Source organism: Cryptotermes secundus, unplaced genomic scaffold, assembly GCF_002891405.2.
Source record: "Cryptotermes secundus unplaced genomic scaffold, Csec_1.0 scaffold259, whole genome shotgun sequence".
NCBI lineage: Eukaryota > Metazoa > Arthropoda > Insecta > Blattodea > Kalotermitidae > Cryptotermes > Cryptotermes secundus.
The window spans coordinates 543,832-564,611 of record NW_019742445.1 but is presented as its reverse complement, the minus strand read 5'-3'; the positions used below and the strand labels follow the sequence as shown (position 1 = coordinate 564,611).

General features: G+C 42.9%; 1 protein-coding gene across 7 annotated transcripts in view; it reads left to right on the top strand.

The window, feature by feature from the left end:
• LOC111873153 (protein bric-a-brac 2) overlaps positions 1-20,780 on the top strand; it is a 65,202-nt gene that overhangs the window by 9,520 nt on the left and 34,902 nt on the right. For all 7 annotated transcript variants that reach the window (XM_033754987.1, XM_033754988.1, XM_033754986.1 and 4 more), the window contains exon 4: positions 2,403-3,012. In XM_033754987.1, the coding sequence (XP_033610878.1) occupies positions 2,403-3,012 (610 nt within the window). The remainder of the gene's footprint in view (positions 1-2,402; positions 3,013-20,780) is intronic.

The window sequence follows — 20,780 nt, the reverse complement described above, 5'->3', positions numbered from 1 at the left end:
TGTTATGATAACTCGTAATGTTGAATTTACTACAGCTGACCTGGCAACTAAACGGGTCACGGAAAGACATTTCCTTGAACTATACCCCTCACGGGTAAGAAGGCAAGGCCGCACAAATGTGTGGTTAAAAAAAAGGGCCAAAGAAAATACACAATATTGGAGCGGAGAATGGTGAACGTGGGGCACCGTTGGGTTATACGAATGCTTCAAGGCCTTCCTTCTACTAAACCAACTGCCTCCATTACCGAGATACAGGGCGCTCATATTATAAGGTAAGGTTATAAAACCACCATTTAAGATCATTTTAGTGAAAGTTTCATGTTCCTATCTCATAGAATTTAAGAACAATGATGAATAAATAATTTTCGAGCAAAATTTAAATGGCCGGCTGAATATATTACCGCAGGAGCCGCGGCCGCGGAATTTAAATGACCACGTCAAAGGGCTAATCCAGAAATGTAGTATCATGTAATTTTTCAAGAAGTAAATTTGTGTTCTGTTTGGTTATGCTAGAATTATTTAACTGTCATCTATAACCATTAATAAGTAATACAAAATGGCTTTTAGCTTTCCAGTGCTGTAGTTCCAGGATGTGTTCTTGCCTGTAGGTTAAGAAGAAGCTGTTCTACAATATTCATATTTGTAAAAGTATGTCTTCTACAGCCATATAAATTCATAGACATTCATTGCTCAGTTGTTGGGGTAGTGTTTCAGTCAAAGGAGAAGGTCGCTGATAGCACCAGATGGAATTATTAAGTTCCACCAAAATGACGAGCTTCTTGTAATACAACATGGTGGTACTATCCAAAAGCTTATATGCTATACTAACAGAGTTTAACCCTTTGACGTGGTCATTTAAATTCCGCGGCCGCGGCTCCTGCGGTAATATATTCAGCCGGCCATTTAAATTTTGCTCGAAAATTATTTATTCATCATTGTTCTTAAATTCTATGAGATAGGAACATGAAACTTTCACTAAAATGATCTTAAATGGTGGTTTTATAACCTTACCTTATAATATGGGCGCCCTGTATCTCGGCCATGGAAGCAGGTTGTTTAGTATTTCAGCAGTGAATGGTACGCCTTGAAGGATGAAACTTTCACTAAAATGATCTTAAAAGGTGGTTTTATAACCTTACCTTATAATATGAGCGCCCTGTATCTCGGTAATGGAGGCAGTTGGTTTAGTAGAAGGAAGGCCTTGAAGCATTCGTATAACCCAACGGTGCCCCACGTTCACCATTCTCCGCTCCAATATTGTGTATTTTTTTTGGCCCTTTTTTTTAACCACACATATGTGCGGCCTTGCCTTCTTACCCGTGAGGGGTATACTTCAAGGAAATGTCTTTCCGTGACCCGTTTAGTTGCCAGGTCAGCTGTAGTAAATTCAACGTTACGAGTTATCATAACAAGGGGTTGTTGCTATGCCTTTGATATTCCATCCATTTTGGCGGCAGGAGATGTCGTAGGGGTGACCACAGAATTCATGAAGTTATTCTAAGAACTGTCTGGTATGTAGTGAACGAAAGTAGAGCTTAGCTGGCTCAAAAAAATATTTATGGTCATCCCTCGAAACGACCACCAAGGTCAGTACGATAAAATGGAGTCAACTGGAGCGATAATACATGAAGGAATGAGTTCTTTTCCCTCCCCCACACACATCCGTATCGTCTCAGGGGGTGACCACAGTGTTCTGCCTTAAATTGTGGCGTTTTTCTAAGAACTGGGCCTTTGTACTGTGCGAAATCAATGGATCATGCGAGAATAAAGGTTCGGATATCCCTCTTCTAAGAATTCCAATTGAGTGTGTTATTGTCGCCAGCTCAGGGCAATATGATATTATAAACACCAGCACATATCACATCTCTGGTGTTTATAGCTTCAGAGCAATGAAAACACATCATTCATAACAGAAACAGCTCGCAATAGCCACAGGAACGTTGCTGCAAGACAGGCATATGTAACAACGACTTAGCGCTCTTAAACGCGTGTGTCATTAAATACAGTCCTCCTGACAACAGGCCAGTGAAAAATCTAACAATCTACAGCAAAACCATCAATTATTATGGGCGTTATAACATATGTGTGCAGCTGGACGAAACATACACGTCGAACCCCCCCAGACGATTTAAATCCCTGACGAAACATACACGTCGAACCACGGCAACGGGTTAAAGCCCTGCATCATGAATAGTTGCATTGATATAGGAAAGATTTTTTTTCAGAGCCTTGGAAATTAATTTTTCTTTGATGTCAGAATGTTAGTACAGTGATTAATATATTCATGAAATTGTTTAAATATCTGGAGTTTAATATGACCATGCATCCAAAAGAAGTTTGCTTGCTTACATTAAACCGTATGCCCTTGGTTTTTATAATCATATGTACCAAACATTTTTCAGTCTGCTGGAAAACTGAGTGGTAATGAAACAGCCCCATCTTCAAAGAAAGAAGCGACTACTTCATCAGCAAAACGAGTCAAAATATCAACCAATCCAGCTATTGGACCAGTGCTATCAAACCAGTCACCAGCAGCAGAAATGAAGCCACCGCAGGCAGAAACTGTTGATATACATGGACATTTTATGAAAGCAAAGCTGACAGAGTATGAAATGTATGGAGGAAGTGGAAGCCAAATTACTAAGCAGTTAAGCAATGAAAGTGATTTACATTATGGTAACCTACAAAAGGAAGGCGGTACAAAGAAATTGGTCATGTCTGATAGTCTAGATCTCTATGTTGAGAACATTCCTTCAAAGAAGTCAGTTCGTGGAGCCAACAGTAAAATGGAGACAGAAGATACTGTGTGCCAGTCGCCCTCTATTCTGGGACTGCCCTTGAGCATTGACAACTCTGCTACCACTGGAACGAAGGTGAAAATTGAACGGGAACCACATAACAATGAAGGATCAGGACATGCCAGGATCTCTCCTGATTTGGCTTCTGTTCTGAAAAGGGCAGCAGGTATTGAAGATATGGAATTGGGCAGTTCTGATAATTCTGCTGTTCATGGTGAGTGTCTTTAATCGTACAGTACTTTTGTTTTCATATTGTTACGTAATAGTGACTACACAAAGGGTTCAGGTTGGAAATGGATTGTACTGTGCATTGAATATTCTTATTACTAAATGTTTACAAATAATCACAGGTTGTTAGATTGTTCTTGCTTGGATCCTTTGTGCCCCGTCATGACAGACATATTGCTAGGTTGCAGGCTTAGATACCTGGAATAATAACTTACCTGGCATGCTTCTTTGTATTGAATTCTGTCAGACTGTGAGGACAATTCAAGTTTGAGGGGGTTTCTCAGCTGTGGTGGGTGTGGTATGTTTGTTGTGTTTTTTTACTATAATGAATGTTTTCATGACTCCTGTGATTCCAAGATTCTGAAGTTTCTGATTTTGGATGTCATGCCATATTGCTTCCTCTTTAAGACTGCTCATCCCAAGAAGCTTCCAGGCATACTACCGTTACTTTCACTCTGAGGGATCTCTCTTCTATGTCTGTGGCCGCCCTTATGAATGGAACCACAGTGCCATATTGCCCCCAACTCTTGTCCTTACGCTTTGGATGGTGTGCAGCCTTCATTCCTTGTAGAATCAGCTCTATGCCACTATCATGCATACTCCCTCTTAGGGAGGTATGTCCCTCCTGACATGGCTCTCTAGAAGGTGTGCCTCTGTTAGTGTCTTTCCACTGCAGGTAGTCGCCAGTCATCCTAACAGGGAATTAGTTCCCTTGGTGGTTAATCCAACATTGTCAACCTGGACATTCCAACACTGGGTGGCCTTGAATGTGGACTTGCTATGCTGTCCACCACCTCCAGGGGGCCTTCCAGCCATGCCATCATGACTCACCCATACCTAGCTGATACCACCTGATATAGGGGCACAAATGTGGTCTCCCCCAGGATGCGATAGTGACACATCTTCCTTGCCCAGCCGTAGAACATGGACTCCAAAATCCAGACACATCATGGGCACATGAGATTTCCATCTCCAAGATGAACAGTTTGGTGATCTTGGCAACGAGCACCCAAGTCCTGAGAGGGTGCCACCACATGGTCATTTTTACCGTGTCCTTCAAGACATGGAAGGGTCTCCTCTGACACCATCTGCAATACATAAAGCAGGGTTTGTTCTCCCTTAGGCAGTCCTTTAGTGATGTCTAGCCTGGTGATTGTCACAGATGCTCCTGTGTAAGTGGTCTTGATGTATAACTTGTCCTCTTGGCACTTATTCTGTCATTGCCCATCTGTGCAGACATAAATATGTATAGAAGGAGTGGGAATGATGGTATCAGTGCTCTTTTAGCACTGTCCCCCACTCATTTCCCCATTCCCAGTCATCTTCCACCCAGGCGATCATTTTGGCAGTTTCTTCCAAGATGGCCATCACTCACACATTGCCAGCATATGGGTTGCTGAGACCTGTGGTGCTTGGCCGCTGGCAACCATGTTCCCATGGGGGTCTGACTCTTATGACTTGCAAGTTCATTAGCAGTCCTGCCACCACCAGTTGTGTCCTGCATTCCTGTTGTGTCTCTTGTATCTTGTCTTGGCCTATGATTGCCATGGCCATCTGGCCTTCTTGCGTGGCCCTTATTTTTTCTTAGCTAACCTCAAGCCAATCCAGCCTGTCTGTACAGGATTCATTTCCAGTCCACAATCTGAGAATCCCACTTCTGACATCAGTGTTACATGATAGTGACTACACAACAGGTTTGGGTTGGAAATTGATTTTATTGGACACTGAATACTCTTATCTACAGCTGTTTACATATAATCACAGTTGTTCACAGGCTGTTAGATTGTTCTTGCTTGGATACTGGGTGCCCTGTCATCACAGACCCTTTGATAGATTGCAGGCTGAGATAATGGGAACATTGACTTGTCTGGCATGCTTCTTTACATGGCTTTCTCATGGGCTACTGAGACAGAGTTGATTCTAAGGGTACGGCCTGAGTGCAGCGGGGCAGGGCAGGGCATGCAGTGTGCATCACAAACCCGTTTGAATATATTGGCGTGTCCTGGGAGCAAGCGTTTTGAGCGGAGCAGGCAGTGTGCATCGTGCAGGTCAAACCAGTTTGTGTTTCAGTAGTGTTTGGAGCATTTGGAAAATGTCTTTTGAGGAAATAATTTCAGAAGTTCAAGGAAAACCTGAAATCTGGCTCTCTTGCCATCCATTATACAAAAGCAGGGCAACAGTGAAGAATGAAATTGCAGTAAAACTTGGGATGAAACAGAATGAGATTGCAGTAAAACTTTGGATGGAAAGTATTTACATTTTTATTTTATAATGCTCTTATGTTTTCTAAAAGAATATGTATAAACATGTCCATTGTTCGTTGCTACATGTTATTTAATTACATCTGACATTTCACAAAAAAATAGTTTATGAACATGTCTCATACATTTGTTGCTATGAAAGAAGCACTGTTATTGCGCATACCGAACCCCGTATTACGAATACTTTCACAGTCCTCACTGTTCATTGTGGCATTGTACTGTGTGTCACTATTTCTGTCAAGATCTCTGATGAGCTGTGCAAAATACACATAGCTTTTATTATGAGGCACACATGTTCCACGTTGGTTTCTATTGGTTTCCCTAGTATACGCCACTTGGCATACAAAATTCTGAAAACACATTCTATACACTACCTGGCATGAGAAAGACACTTAATTGAAGTACCTTCTTTCATCATTCAAAGATCTTTCTGGAAATGGATGCATCAAATTTGTCTTCAAGGGGTATGCCTCATCTCCAATGAAAATGTACGGCAAAGAACATGTAGTTCCAGGAATTATGTCTGGTGGTGGAATGTTAAATCTTCCACTTTCCATTAATTTATTCAAAACTAAGTAGTGAAAAGTCCCTCCATCACTTTGTTTCCCTCTTCCACCTACTTCTATTGCTATAAATCTTTTATTTGCATCAGCAACGCCCTGCACTATTACTGAGAAATAATTTTTATAATTGTAATATGTCCATCCAGAATGGGCTGGACAAATTATTTCACAGTGCTTCCCATCAATTGCACCAATACAGTTTGGAAATTGCCACAGTCTGTTAAAATCCCTTGCAGTTTCCTTTAGGTCATCCTTCGATGGCTGTGGCATGTGTATGCTAACAAATTCTGACCATAATTCAGAACATATTTCATAAACTATCGTAGCCACAGTTGTTTTTCCCCATACAAAAATTAAAAGCCAAAGCTCTGAATGCCACTCCTGTAGCAAGATACCTGCAAAAAAACACAATTTAGTGTTCTAAATTTAAGAGGAAATGCCAAGAAAGGCGATGGAAACGTCTGAAAGATCAATATAGAAAAGAGTTGAAGAAGCAACCCATTTCTACGTCTGGAGCAGAAGCACCTGCATACTTCACATCTTCATGGCAGTATTTCCAACTCATGCCATTTATGAAGGATGAATTAATACCAGCAGAGACCATGGGTAATTTAGATAGTAGTGAAAATGACATGCAAGACACACAGAGCCTTTCTCCCATGAACCAAGATGATTTGGATTCGGAGATACAGTCTTCAGCATCTCATGTGACACCATCATCATCATCATCATCATCATCATCATCATCATTCGTATCCAGGAAACAAACGGCTAATACTCTTAGGGAAGATATGTTAGCATTAGAAAAGGAGAAAATTCTTCTAATAGAAATGTGTCTGTCAGAAAGTGAGATCGACAGGAAACTGAAGACAGATGAAGATTATCTGTTTTTAATAAGCATCTTGTCAGCAATGAAAAAATTGACCAATATTCAGGAACTACATTTTCAAGGCCAAATCAATGAATGGTTGCTAGAAGCAGTTACACAGAACCAATATTCTTACACTTATGGAAACAGCCAAGGAGGTTATTTTACTGAGGTTGTACAGAATCGAGTTGCAGAAACATATGCACATGTAACAGACACTCTTCAATAGACTGATGTACTACATTTTTACTCACCTCAAAGTTACAGTAAATTTTTCTGTAGGAGATATTGTGACATGAAAGTTGGTGTCAGTCACTTTCAAACGTGACTCAGATTTTTGTAATACATAGTCAAAAGTGGATACAGACATTCTTGTATATTCTTGAAATTTAACAGGCTCTGTTCTTAAACTTTCATATAATGTATTAAACTCACCAGACAGTTTTCTTTGTTTTACTACAACACTTGGACCCTTCTTTTCACTGAATAAATTAGCTTTAAGAATTGTATTCTATTCTAAAATAATATCAAGTAATAAGTCATCTAAATCCATTTTCTATGAAAACTGTGACCTTAACACACACCTGAAAATGCTGAACACTAGAGGTGCACTGAGGACGCAGTAGCGGCCGCTGCTGTCCCTGCCATAAAGTTGCCCACACTCCGCTCCACGCCCCAATGCACTCAGGCCATACCCTAAGGATTCGTCAACTGTGGTGGGCCTGTCTGTTGCCCAGGATGTGTTTAACTTTGCATTACATAATGGTGAACATCTCCATGATCTTTTTGTGATTTAAAGATTCTGAAGTTTCAGGATTTTACGCATCATGCGTAAGAAGTTGAATAAGAGCAGAAGGGTATCTTATATTCCTGAGTAGACAGTTTCCAAAAGTGTTGCTTGTGGTTTTACAGCTCTATAGTTTATAAGATGTATAAGTTTGTGACAGTGATATGTCAATACAAGTACTGTATTTTTGGACTTTAGTCAGTCTCTGAAATGTTGTGTTTCAAACAGAAAACAGGATGATGGGTAATGTCCAGAAACACAGTAATTATATCTATAGTTTATATTTAAATGTATGTACTGAATATTATTGGTGAACATAATCAGGAAGAAAGGTAATTGCAGTACAGAGAGCCTTTTGTGTCTGTTTTAAAGAAATACTGTGAAAGCTATCTGCTGTGACACCTCCATTAAACATTTCTTTGAATGCAGAGCTGAGGAAATTTTAACTGGAGTAATTGTAACATTGAAATGTTTCACTTGGGAACACTGAAGTTGAATATTAAATGATTGAAAACCTAAGCCAAGGAACATTAAATGTGCTTTCTACTGTATTAGTTTTAACTATTGTGTTCATCTATTTGGCCATCTACAAGTAACTACCAAGTTTATGAGACTGATTTTGATGAAACTTAGTAGGCTGTAATTCTATTGAGTAATTTTGATATTGGTTTAGTTTGGCTGATTTTAAACCCTTGTTACCATAAAATTTGAATTAGTTTAAATAACCTAAGGAAATAGAACATGGAGCCTTAAAATCACAAAAAATACGTGCTTTGAGTGAACTGACTAGTTAACTTCCACAGTTGTAGTAAAATTTTTGTGTAGGTCCTGTAATATCTGCACGACATGAGAATATGATGTATATTACCCTAGTAATTCAGCTTTGGGGTTTGCTCTTCATAGCCATCAAAATCGGATCCCAAACATTTCCAGCAGCACAGAAGCACCCCAAGTTGCCTTCCACCTCTTGCACCATTGTGTGAATGGTTCTGTATAACAGTTGGTGTTTTTACTACATACCTTACAAATTCTTTATTGAAAAATTTAAAAAGAAATGCCAAAATGTAAACCACGATCTTTATTGCCTCCTAGAGCCGAGATGCACCAGTGAATAGCTCACTCTCTCTCTCTCTCATAATTTGACATATCTTCCCATATGAAATCTACAGGGAGATTGAGAAGTCGCGCACATCACACTAAGCAGTTATATTTTGCTGGTTTAATTTACAAACTACAAGACATACAACACTTACTACGAGTATTAATGTTTATAACCTTACATCTTAGAAATGCAAAATCAAATTGTGTCTCTACAACATATGCTCAAAATGGCTTCCCTGTTCATCAATGCATGCGCGAGCTGTTTTTACAATGTTTGAGGCCACTTTGTGGAGCACCTGTAAACTGATGTTGTTAATCGCCATTGTAAAGTTCCTCTTGAGGTCATCCAGTGTAGGCGGATTGCTTTTATAGACAATTCCTTTGAGATACCCCCAAAGGAAAAAAATCTGCGGGTGACAAATCGGGCGAATGCGGGGGCCACAATCCTTTCAAAATGAGATGGTCACCAAAAAAAAACTTGCGCAAGAACTGCATGGTTTCATTAGATGTGTGACATGTGGCACCATCTTGCTGCAACCAACACTCACGTTCATCAACTTCAAGAAGCGCAATAAACTGTGTAATCGTGTCTTGGTACAGGGGACTGTTCACTGTTGTTTCAAAGAAAATTGTACGCACTATTCTGTGACGTAATACAGCATACCACACTCCAATTTTCTGACAGTGCAATGACTTTTCATGTAACATGTGGATTTTCAGATGAGCAAATCCTATTGTTTTGACTGTTCACGCAGCCACTAAGGTGAAACCACACTTTGTCAGTGAGGAAAACCCGATCAAACTCTTCAATTCCATGGTTGCTAACAAATGTCTGAAACCATCTACAGTGCACTAAGCATTTTTCTTTATACAGGTCCATCAGTTCCTGCATACAGCGAACACAATATGCATGAAGGTGTAACTTCTTCATTACTTTCTTAGCACTTCCATATGAAATCCCTGATTGCACTGATAGTCTTTCTGCTTTTTGAAGGGGAACGCTGCAACATTTTCTCCATATCAGCCAGTTCAGCCTCAGTCAAAATGGCCGATCTCCCGGATCCCTTCCTATCTGAAACTGATCCACATCCCCGAAATCGGTTGATTATTCTGGTTATCATCGAATTGTTAGGAACTGCAGAATCCGGATATTCCTGCCGAAACTTGTCTGCAACACATGCATAAGAACGACTGGCAAAATGTTCCACAATGAATGAATGAATGTATGAGGGGGTACCCAAAAGAAACTGAACTTATTTTTTTTTAAACTTATTTATTCAAATTTTAAGCACAAACCTTCAATCCCCTTCAAAGTACTCTCCACTTACACTAATACACTTGTCTAGTCTTTTATTCCATTTTTCAAAACATTGTCTAAATTCATCTTTTGAGATGCTTGACAGCGCCTCCGTCGTTTTTTCCTTCACCTCAGCAACATCGGCAAAACGCTTTCCTTTCATGTCTCTTTTCATTCGAGGAAACAAAAAAAAAGTCACACGGGACAAGGTTGGGTGAGTATGGAGGATGAGGAACAGGGGTCATACCATTTTTGGTCAAGAATTGTCATACAGACAGGGCTGTGTGAGCAGGGGCATTGTCATGATGGAAAAACCAGTCACCCGACTGCCACAAATCTGGCTGCTTCTGCCCCAAACTGTTGCGCAATCTTTGCAAAACTTCCAAGTAGAAAGCCTGGTTAACTGTCTGACCCTGCGGAACAAACTCTGAATGGACGACTCCTCTCACATCGAAGAAACAAATCAGCATTGTTTTCATGTTTGATTTCACCTGACGAGCTTTCTTGGGGCGAGGCGAACTTGAAGTCTTCCACTGGCTTGACTGTTGCTTTGATTCAGGATCGTAAGCATAGCACCTGGTTTCGTCACCGGTGATAATTTTTTAAAAAAATTTTGATCATTTCGGGACTCTTCTTTCAAAGCACAGCATGCTTCCACGCGACCTTGTTTTTGTTCAGCAGTCAGCAGTCGTGGCACGAATTTCGCAGCCACCCTTTTCATTCCCAAATATTCTGTCAAAATTCGCTGAACTGAGCTCCAAGTCACTCCCGACAGGTTCACAATTTCTTCAATGGTCCGTCATCGATCTTCCTTGATGATTTCACGAATTTTTTCAACATTTTCATGTGTTCGGGCCGTGGAAGGACGACCAGAACGAGGTTTGTCATCAGTTGACATTTCACCATTTAAGAAACGGGAAAACCACTCAAACACTTGAGTTTTCCCCATAGCATCATCCTTGTACTCTGTTTTTAACATTTCAAGAGTTTCTGTTCCACTTTTCCCGAGCAAAAAGCACAATTTCACCGCCGCACGCTGTTCACGAAAATCAGCCATTGCAAAAACAATGATCACACAAAACAGTTGTCACTATAAACTTTGCCAAAACTAGTCCTTACCTTCTGATGCAACGCTAGTCGGCTTATCGACTCAGGGATGTTAGCTCTATGCACTCATAGCGGCAAAACGCGGTACTACGAAAGCTCTGTCCACAAAAAAATTAGTTCAGTTTCTTTTGGGTACCCCATCATATGAGGGGTAGGCCTTTTTCGGCCCTTGCACCACGACCTATAGTGGTCTGTTGTGCTTCCCCTTAATTGGTTATTGCCTCAGTAATCCTGTGCTTCAAATGAAGCGCAGGATTTTGTACGTGGGGGCGTTGAAATAGTCACTTGGTTCCGTAAAATATTGACCCAAGTGACGTAGTCTTAAATAAGCTAAGGCCTCACATTCACACAGGATGTGTGTGGCTGTTTCATTTTCTTCTTGACACCTCTCACAAGTGGGACTGTCAGTTAGTCCCAGTTTGAACAGGTGTCCTTTGAGGTGACAGTGACCTGTAAGCAGTACCACCCATCGTAGCTGGTTCCTGTTTAACTTCAACAGTTCCTTCGCTCTTTTAGTAGAAGGTCCTCATATGAGTCCAGTTAAGGATCCCCAGTATTTCTTGTGATTCATGTTTGTGCTGTCCCTGATTGCCTTTCTGGCAACTCCTATAGAGATGCCACAGGCTGGTTCAGGTCTTATGAACGGATGTTCAGCTCCAGTCTTAGCTAATTGGTCTGTTGTTTCATTTCTAGCAATACCCTCATGCCCTGGCACCCATATCAGTTGTACCCTGTTATGTTTGGCCGGCCAGGTCCATGAGAGTTTGGTGGCAATCCTAGACCAATTTTGAGCTGATCTGGTGTTTGTCAAGCGCTTCAAGTGCAGCTTGGCTGTCAGAATGTAGATGCTCCTATCTAAATTCTCCATAATACATGCCATAATGGCATATACTTCTGCCTGGATAACGGTCATGTACTGCCCAAGGCTGAAACTAAGTTTCTGCCTCGTACCATAGCAGTACACACCAGCTCCAGTGCCCTTATTTATCTTGGAACCATCTGTATACCAGATCAGTGCCCCTTTTCTATGGCCAAACCAGTCTTCTCATTCACTCCTGTCAGGAAATCTGACTGTGAAGGGTTTTTTATATACATGTCCCAGTATCATTTTGTCAGACCCCATTTGTAATATGGGTTCTTTTTTCATGTCCTGAGTTATGTATGCACATCTGAAAGTATTAGATTTAGGTTTCCATTGTTCACGGCACTGGAGATAGTAGATTCCTGCCCTGGCCTCTGCCTCCAACTGTAGATGCAGTGAGGGGAGTCCAAGGAGTATCTCCAGTGCAGCTGTTGGAGATGTTCGAATTGCTCTTGTGATACCTAAGCAAGCCAACCTTTGCAATTTGCTAAGTTCTGCTTTGCTTGTCCTGAGTTTAACTCAGGGCCACCATACTGTGGCGCCATATTTAACTATGGGTCTTATAACCACAGAATATATCCAATGCACAACGTGCGGATGCAGTCCCCAAGTTATACCAAACATGCTTCTGCATGTCCAAAAAGCCTTTTAGTCTTTGTTAGTAACCTTGTCCAGCTGCTTTTTCCTTGTCAGTCCCTTGTCTAATTCTAGACCAAGGTACTTGACATCGCTGGAGAGCTGGATTGTCTTATTGAAGAGAGTCGGTTCCTTAAGGCCCTTTATATTTCTCTTCCTAGTAAACGATATAATTACCGTCTTACTGGGATTGATGGAAAGACCTGTTCTTTCACATCATCGTTGGACCATGTACAGAGCTGTTTGAAGACGCTCTGAAAGGGTCGAAAGGAATTTTCCGTTTATGAGGATTGCAATGTCATCAGCATATCCTACTGTATAACACCCATCATCATTAAGTCCCCACAGGGGATCGTCGATAATCAGGCCCCACAGGCGAGAGTACATCCCTCTGCGGACAACCCCTAGATGCGGACGCCCCCAGGGTTTCTCCTGATAATGTAGCAGCTATGGTTCTGCTTTTCAGCATAGCACTGATCCACCTGCATATTGCAGGCTCTATGCCATGCTTTCCAGCAGCCTGTTTGATTATGTCAAATGAGGTTCTATCGAAAGCTCCCTCTATGTCAAGGAATGCTCCTAAGGCCATATCCTTGTGTTCAATCGCACTTTCTATGCGTGTTACCACATTGTGTAGTGCACTTTTGGTAGATTTACCTGTTTGGTAGGCATACTGGTTTTGGTGTAGAGGACATGTCCTCAATGCCCCATCCCTGATATGCCTATCCACTATTTTCTCCATTGTTTTCAACAAGAAAGACGACAGGCTGATAAGACGATAAGCCTTAGCCTCAGTATAATCAAGTTTCACGGGCCTTGGGATAAATGTTACATTAACTTGCCTCCAGGCCATGGGGATGAAACCATATGTCATGCAGGCTCTATATATGCGACATAGGTGTGGAACTAAAAGTTCTGCCCCATGCTGCAAAAATGCCTGTACAATTCCATCTGTTCCCACTGACTTAAATGGTCTAAAATTATGCAGTGCCCATCTGATTTTTGATTGGGTAATTATGACTTTGCCCAGGTTCCAGTCTGCCCTGTTCGTCTTGCTTTGGCGAGTGCCCAGGTTTTGCTGACCCTGTCCATCATCCAAATTATCAATCAGTTTTGAATCGGAAAGTGAACCCTGAATAATTCATTCAGTGTCTCCCTTCCTGTTTGAGTATGCTGCCTGTTAGGCAACTTAATTGTGCTACCCTTGTTGGTCGCTTGTTTTGCCATGATCCTCATGAGTCTGGTACTGCCTGGTACATCATTGATCTCCTGGCAGTGCCTCCTCCATGAGGATCACTTGGCTTTTCTTATTTCTTTGTTGTAACAGGTAAGGGCCTCCTCATAGGTGTCCCACTGCTCTGTTCTTTTAGCTTTATTAAACAGCCTTTTTGTTTTGTTTCTCAGCGCACTCAGCTGGTTATTCCACCAAGGCACTCTCCTAGGTCTGCGAGTGGTCTTTTCTAGACAATTCTGATTAAAGGATGAGATAATGGCCCATTGCAACTGGTCAACAGATCTATCAACATCCTTTATTGTCCGTATATTTCGCAAGATGGTCTCTAGATTTACCTTTAGGTCATATTTGTAAGACTCCCAATTGGTTCTCTTAGGATTCCTATAAGTAGCTTAATCTACTGTAATGTTGGTTATTTGAAAGCATATATATCTGTGGGTCCGCCTCCAAATAAATTATCCAATTTCCTCTGGCCGGTCAAAGATAGCATGGGCCTAAGGACACCGGGTGTATACAGTATCCCATGCGAATGCGGCAAGGTCTATATTGGGCAGACAGGCCACTCCGTGGACATGAGGTTGAAGGAGCATCAGCGGCACATCCGTCTCGAACATCTGGACAAGTCGGCTGTAGCTGAACACAGCATCGATCTGGGACACCGTATTCGGCTTCAGAATACCTCCATCCTCGCCACCAAGATCCGCTATATGGATCGCATCATTAGGGAAGCCATTGAGATTCAACTCCATCCCAAAAATATGAACAGAGAGGGGGGTTTTGTCGCAGGAAGTCATGGAAGCCTCTCGTCTGTTCTCTTAAAAAAACCCCTGGGGTATGACACCAGATCCAGAAGGCTTACACAGGCCATGACTGACTAATATAACAACCCCCCCCCCACCTCCCAGCTTAAGGGTTTGTGCCCAGCCTTTACCCTTGCCTTTCTCTCCCCCAACACAAAACCCTGCTTGTCCCAGCTCCCACCCCCTCAGACACTACTGTTTTCACTTGTAGACTTGTCCTTCCCCCCTTCCTTCACTGCTCTCACATAGCTGTGTATATTTCCAACACCCGTCTTCTTTTACTGGTTCTCAGGGTCCCTTCGCTTGCGGATTTCTTATATTTTTCCTTCTACCCTGAAGATGGAGGCAATACGTTCCTCCAAAATGTCGGTTAACACTACATATACACAGTGCCAAATCCCAGAAGACTGCTTTCTTCATATATATCTGTGATCCAATAGGGACGGCTCATCAGATACATGCCAATTACTTACCAGGTTTCCTGTGTTATTTGTCCCTAGTGTCAAATCAGTAACCTCATTCGTATTGCAAACTACAAAGGTAGGTTCGTTACCATGGCTTAGAATATTCAGGTTCAAACTCANCTCCGTGGACATGAGGTTGAAGGAGCATCAGCGGCACATCCGTCTCGAACATCTGGACAAGTCGGCTGTAGCTGAACACAGCATCGATCTGGGACACCGTATTCGGCTTCAGAATACCTCCATCCTCGCCACCAAGATCCGCTATATGGATCGCATCATTAGGGAAGCCATTGAGATTCAACTCCATCCCAAAAATATGAACAGAGAGGGGGGTTTTGTCGCAGGAAGTCATGGAAGCCTCTCGTCTGTTCTCTTAAAAAAACCCCTGGGGTATGACACCAGATCCAGAAGGCTTACACAGGCCATGACTGACTAATATAACAACCCCCCCCCCACCTCCCAGCTTAAANTTAACACTACATATACACAGTGCCAAATCCCAGAAGACTGCTTTCTTCATATATATCTGTGATCCAATAGGGACGGCTCATCAGATACATGCCAATTACTTACCAGGTTTCCTGTGTTATTTGTCCCTAGTGTCAAATCAGTAACCTCATTCGTATTGCAAACTACAAAGGTAGGTTCGTTACCATGGCTTAGAATATTCAGGTTCAAACTCACCAGAAATTCCATAAGGCTCTCTCACCTTGGGTTAGTGCCGGTGCTCCCCCACAAGATGTGGTGCGCGTTGGCATCACACCCAATGATGAGTTGCTTCTTCCTGCTAAAGCAGAAGTGCATGATGTTCCTCATCTCCTTAGTTGGTGGAGGTTCATCCGAGGCATATGGAAGGTAGACTGAAGCAATAATCAGCTCGTTGCTGCCTCCTCAATACGGGTATGTTATCCTTACTGCTGTTGCATCCCTAGACCAGAGCTCCAGCAAAGGCAAGGCATTAACATGATTCCTGATGTAAACACAAGATCTTGCATTATTACTGGGTACAGCAGAATAAACTGTTCCCCCTGTGTTAGTTAAGCCCCTTATTTGACCCCTGTATATCCAAGGTTCCTGAATAAGTGCTATATTTGCCTTACCCTCAGCTAGCTGTTGGCACAGAGCTGCCGTGGCAGCTTTGCTGTGGTGTAGGTTGAGCTGAAGAAATTTCATGATCTCTTCCAATTGGGGAGGGGTCAATTTCCATCTTATGTCCCTCTCTGTTCTCAAACTGGGTTCCGTATGAAGGGGTCCCCTGATCTGCTTTGCTTTGGTCATCCGGGGGGTTGGATATCTCATCCCCTTCCTCCTCAGAGACCAAGTTAGAAGATACGGTATCTGTCACAGGTTCTACCCAGTGCTGAACTTCAGGATCATCCAGCACCTTAACAGTCCCTTGTAAGAGTCCTGTAAATATTTTGTAACCGGTCCTCTGTATAATAGTCCCGGTCAATGAATAAGATGAGCCTTTGGCCTTTTGACTCTGATTGCTTATCGAGCACCCTCCAGTTCTCAGTATGAGGTCCTGGATTAAGGTCTGCAATCCATTTGAGCAGCTCTCCCTAATACGGAGAGGCACTTTAACAGGTTTGGGCAGGTTCCTGTCATCAGTAGCCTTCAGCCTGGCCCCTGATTCCAGCCTGTGTTTGTCAATGGCTTTGGTGAGCCATTGACCAGACTGTTGGTCGGCACATACATAGATAAGTGCACCTCCCACTAGTCTGTAGGATTTCAGGTGTGGTAGTTCTCCCTTTGGAGTCCTACGTAACACCTCCCCCAGTGCTTCCAGAATGGAATTCATGTCATCTTCAGTAAGCTTGTCCTCAAGATAAGTTTCCTTGAAGATAGCTACCTTTATGTTCATCAGAGCCTCCTTGTAAGTCCGTGGTCCCTTAGAGTCCCAGGGCCTTTTCGGAGTTATGGCCGTTTCTGTAGGGGTACTGTCCTCCGACCTTGATCTCTTAACGGTACTGGCAGGGGATTCTCCCTGCTTGGACGAGCCTGCATTTCCTGGTTGCTGACTGCCCCCAGTTCCTGCTATACTTGCCCAAGCTCTTGCCTTTTTCAACTTCTGTCTGGCACATCCAGACAAGGATTTTTTTCGCTAGACAGGGTCCACCTACTCCAGAGACTAGGTGTCCCAATCCTTCTCCTGCTGCAGGTGTGCTAGAGGTACCAGCCCCCTGTAGTGTTATGTCAGTACTACTGACTCCCAAGAGAGGAGATTTTGGTTTTGCCTCAGGAAGGTTCTGAACCACTGGTTTGTCCCTCCGTTTGGCTGAAAATTTAACAGCAGGTTCACTGGCTGCACCTGGGTCCCTAAGTGGTTCACAAGAGCTTCCAACCCCCTGCTGAAGCATTTCTCATAGGAATCCCCTTGGAGGGGAGCCCCTCTTCAGTTTAAGGTCCTTACGACTGGTTTTATTTTTGGTTTCTTTCATTTTGGTCCCACAAGTTCTGAGGATTTAAAAGGTGGCCACCCGCAGCGCCCACTACGGGTGTAAGGCATAAATACAATGGGGTGCTGCCTGGTGCCCCGAGGGGATCGTTCAAGACACTGGCTAATTACCACCCCAGTGCCATGCAGCCCTCAGCACGATGCCTCACACTTTGGCTTAGGTGGTCTGGTCCTGCTGAATGAAACCATCACAAGCCTCCAGGACCAAGAGTGCCTGTTTGGGGGGAGAGAGGTATCCCAGATGATTAATAGGAGTGCGACGCTAGTTAGTCATGAGGTTGCAACCAGGTCACCTTACATGAGAGAGTCGCCCCTGGGGGTATCTTATGAGCTCCCCCATTCCCACCTCTCCACATGGGTTGGTCAAACCGTTTTAGAGTGTTGAGCCCTAAGGCTTGCGGCACCTTATCAGTACTCTATGGCAGTGTTCCGCAACCTTTTTCTACTCGCGGCACACCATGAAGTATCCATGACTCAACATGCCACACCAAAATGTTATTCCTCTCAAAAACGCATGATATCAGACAATATAAATACATAACGTGATAAACTTATTATAATATTGTAACGTGTTTACGTTACTGATGACGCCGTAGAGATGGTTAATTGGTTTATTCAACAATCTACAAGTAACGGCTACAATTAATTATCACAAGGTTACGGGTTTCCACAGTTTACAAACCCTACAACAAAATCTCTTCACACTATCTTGAAGAGTCTTCACGTCTTAATAACGCGGGAGCTATACAAGTCTCCCTGAATTACACACTTTCACTCGTAACACGCCGCTGGCTAGATTCCAACTCTGCTCGCAAGATGCTGCCTTGAGAACTGTTGATAACACACTCGCTCGTAGGCTTGCTCGGAACTATCTTCGCAGATGGCCACGTACAACTCTACTTGGCGACTGTTACTTTACAACTCGGCGACTGCCCACATTACAACTGACTGGTAGCTGCTGTGCAGTTCCCTTATATATCTGCAGTGGTGCCTGTTGCATGCCACGTCACAGTAGGAAGCGGTTCCGCGTCACCGCGCGTTGCACGTTGCATAGCTACCAGGATGCAGGGACTCGGCTAACTTTGGCTCCGCTCGTGACGTCACCGCGGGGAGAGTAGCGGGGTGATGACTCGCCTATTACACGAGCGCTACGTTACTGCTACGTGCCGCTGGGGAGGTAGGGGTCAACATGTCACAATATTATTATCATTAAACAGAAATCGACTTGTGCGTTTATTAACAATTAATGAACTTTACTTCACTGTAGAGTGTAGAAAATACACTTCTATTACTTTTAAAGTAAATACAGTAATTCTACTCATACCTTCAATGTGATACTTTCGCCTGCGTAGCTGCACACAGGTGACTGATCCGTGGGAATTTATCCATCTTGAAAAAGTAAAGTAGTCTAATAGTAATAGAAAATAGCAAGACCAACTAGCATCCACAATTTTTTAAGAACTTCAGAGCACAGGTGTGACAGAACTGAAACAATTGTAAGATGCATGACCTCTATTCTTCAAACGGAAGAAGTGACACATATACCTACGTATTTTTTAAATATTTATAATTTTAAATGCAGTCTGAAAATCAGTGGGCGCATCGTTATAGGCAGAAAGTTATAAAGTTGAAGAAGCTCTAACTTCTAACAATCAGGGGCAAACACCAAAACAGCGTTATAAAAGACAGGGCAACTCTTGATAATCCCTGCAGTTTTAGGGAAAAACACATGCACAGAACATGCGGCAAGTATATCAAAGAAGCCACGTAGATGCGAGAAAAATAAAAAATCAGCAATAAAATCTATGATATAACAACAACTGTGAGTAAAAATTTACATTTATTTTCTTAGAATACAACATTAATGTACATAAAAAATCACGGCATGTACAAGGCTCGTCCACAAAGTAAGTTTCCCTGGGGCCGTTTACAGAAACAAAACACAGTTTCATGGAAATATTTATTGCAACAGATACAGCAAGTGTTCGGCTATTTTTCAACATAATCGCCACCGAAATTGAGACATTTGTCATACTGTGGGACCAACTTTTGAATACCTGTGTCATAGAAGTCTGCCGCCTGGGATTGGAACCACTGTGTGACAACCATCTCCACCTCTCTGTCATTCTCAAAACGCTGACACTCACTGGACAGGAATTTCTTGAGGTGTAGGAAAAGATGGAAATGACTGGGAGCGAGGTCCGGGCTGTAGGGAGGATGATTAAACACCTCCCAGCTGAACTCCTACAGGAGACTTGCTGTCCGTCTAGCCGTATGCGGCCTAGCGTTATCGTGCAGGAAGACAATATCCCGCGCTATTTGTTCTGAATGGCCCGTCACAATTTCTGCAGTGTTTCACAGTAACGCTCAGCATTCACCGTCTCACCTCTGGTCAGGAAGTCTACGTGGAGAACGCCCCGTCTGTCCCAGAATACCGTGCACGTCACTTTCCGCGCCGACGTCTGCTTGAATTTCGTCTTACAGGGAGATCCACTGTGACGCCAATGCATTGATTGCTGCTTGGTTTCTGGGGTGGTGTGTGCAATCCACGTTTCATCACCTGTGATGATCCGGTCCAGAAACTCGTCACCGTCATCATGGTACCGCTGCAGAAAGGTCAATGCTGACTCCATGCGCTTTGTTTTGTGTTCTGGTGTCAGTTGCTTCAGCACCCACCTGGCGCACAATTTCCTGAACAACAGATGCTCTGTGACAATTTCGTGCAACAAGGAGCGGGAAATCTGCAGGACATGACTGCTGAGTTCTGTAATTGTGATGTGACGATTCTTCATAATGCATTCCCGCACAAGCTCCACCAGGTCATCTGTAATGATGGATGGCCGCACACTGCGCTTCTTATCTTGCACACTTTGTAGACCTGCTGAAAATTGTCTGCACCAGCGACGCACCATCTGCTTGCTCATGACATTAGGCCCATAGACCCGGCACAGGTGACGATGAATTTCGATCGGCGCTATGCTTTGTGCATTGAAAAACTTTATCACTGACCGCACTTCACAGTCGGCGGGAGTTGGAATAAGAGCCTCCATCTTCAACAGCTGCAACAATGCTACTGTGGGAACGCGGGAAATTCCGTTTGTGCATGCGCCATGCTACATCATTGCTCTATCACGTACGTGCAGTTGCTTCACGCAATATAAAGTTTGCTAGCTGTGGGATGAGTGGGAAACTTACTTTGTGGACGTGCTACGTAATAAAGAATAAACAAGCATCATCTTCTTTAATCAGTGCAGTGTGTGAGAATAAAATACAAGCATATGAAACATGGTAACTGGGATAAAATAAAACGAATAAA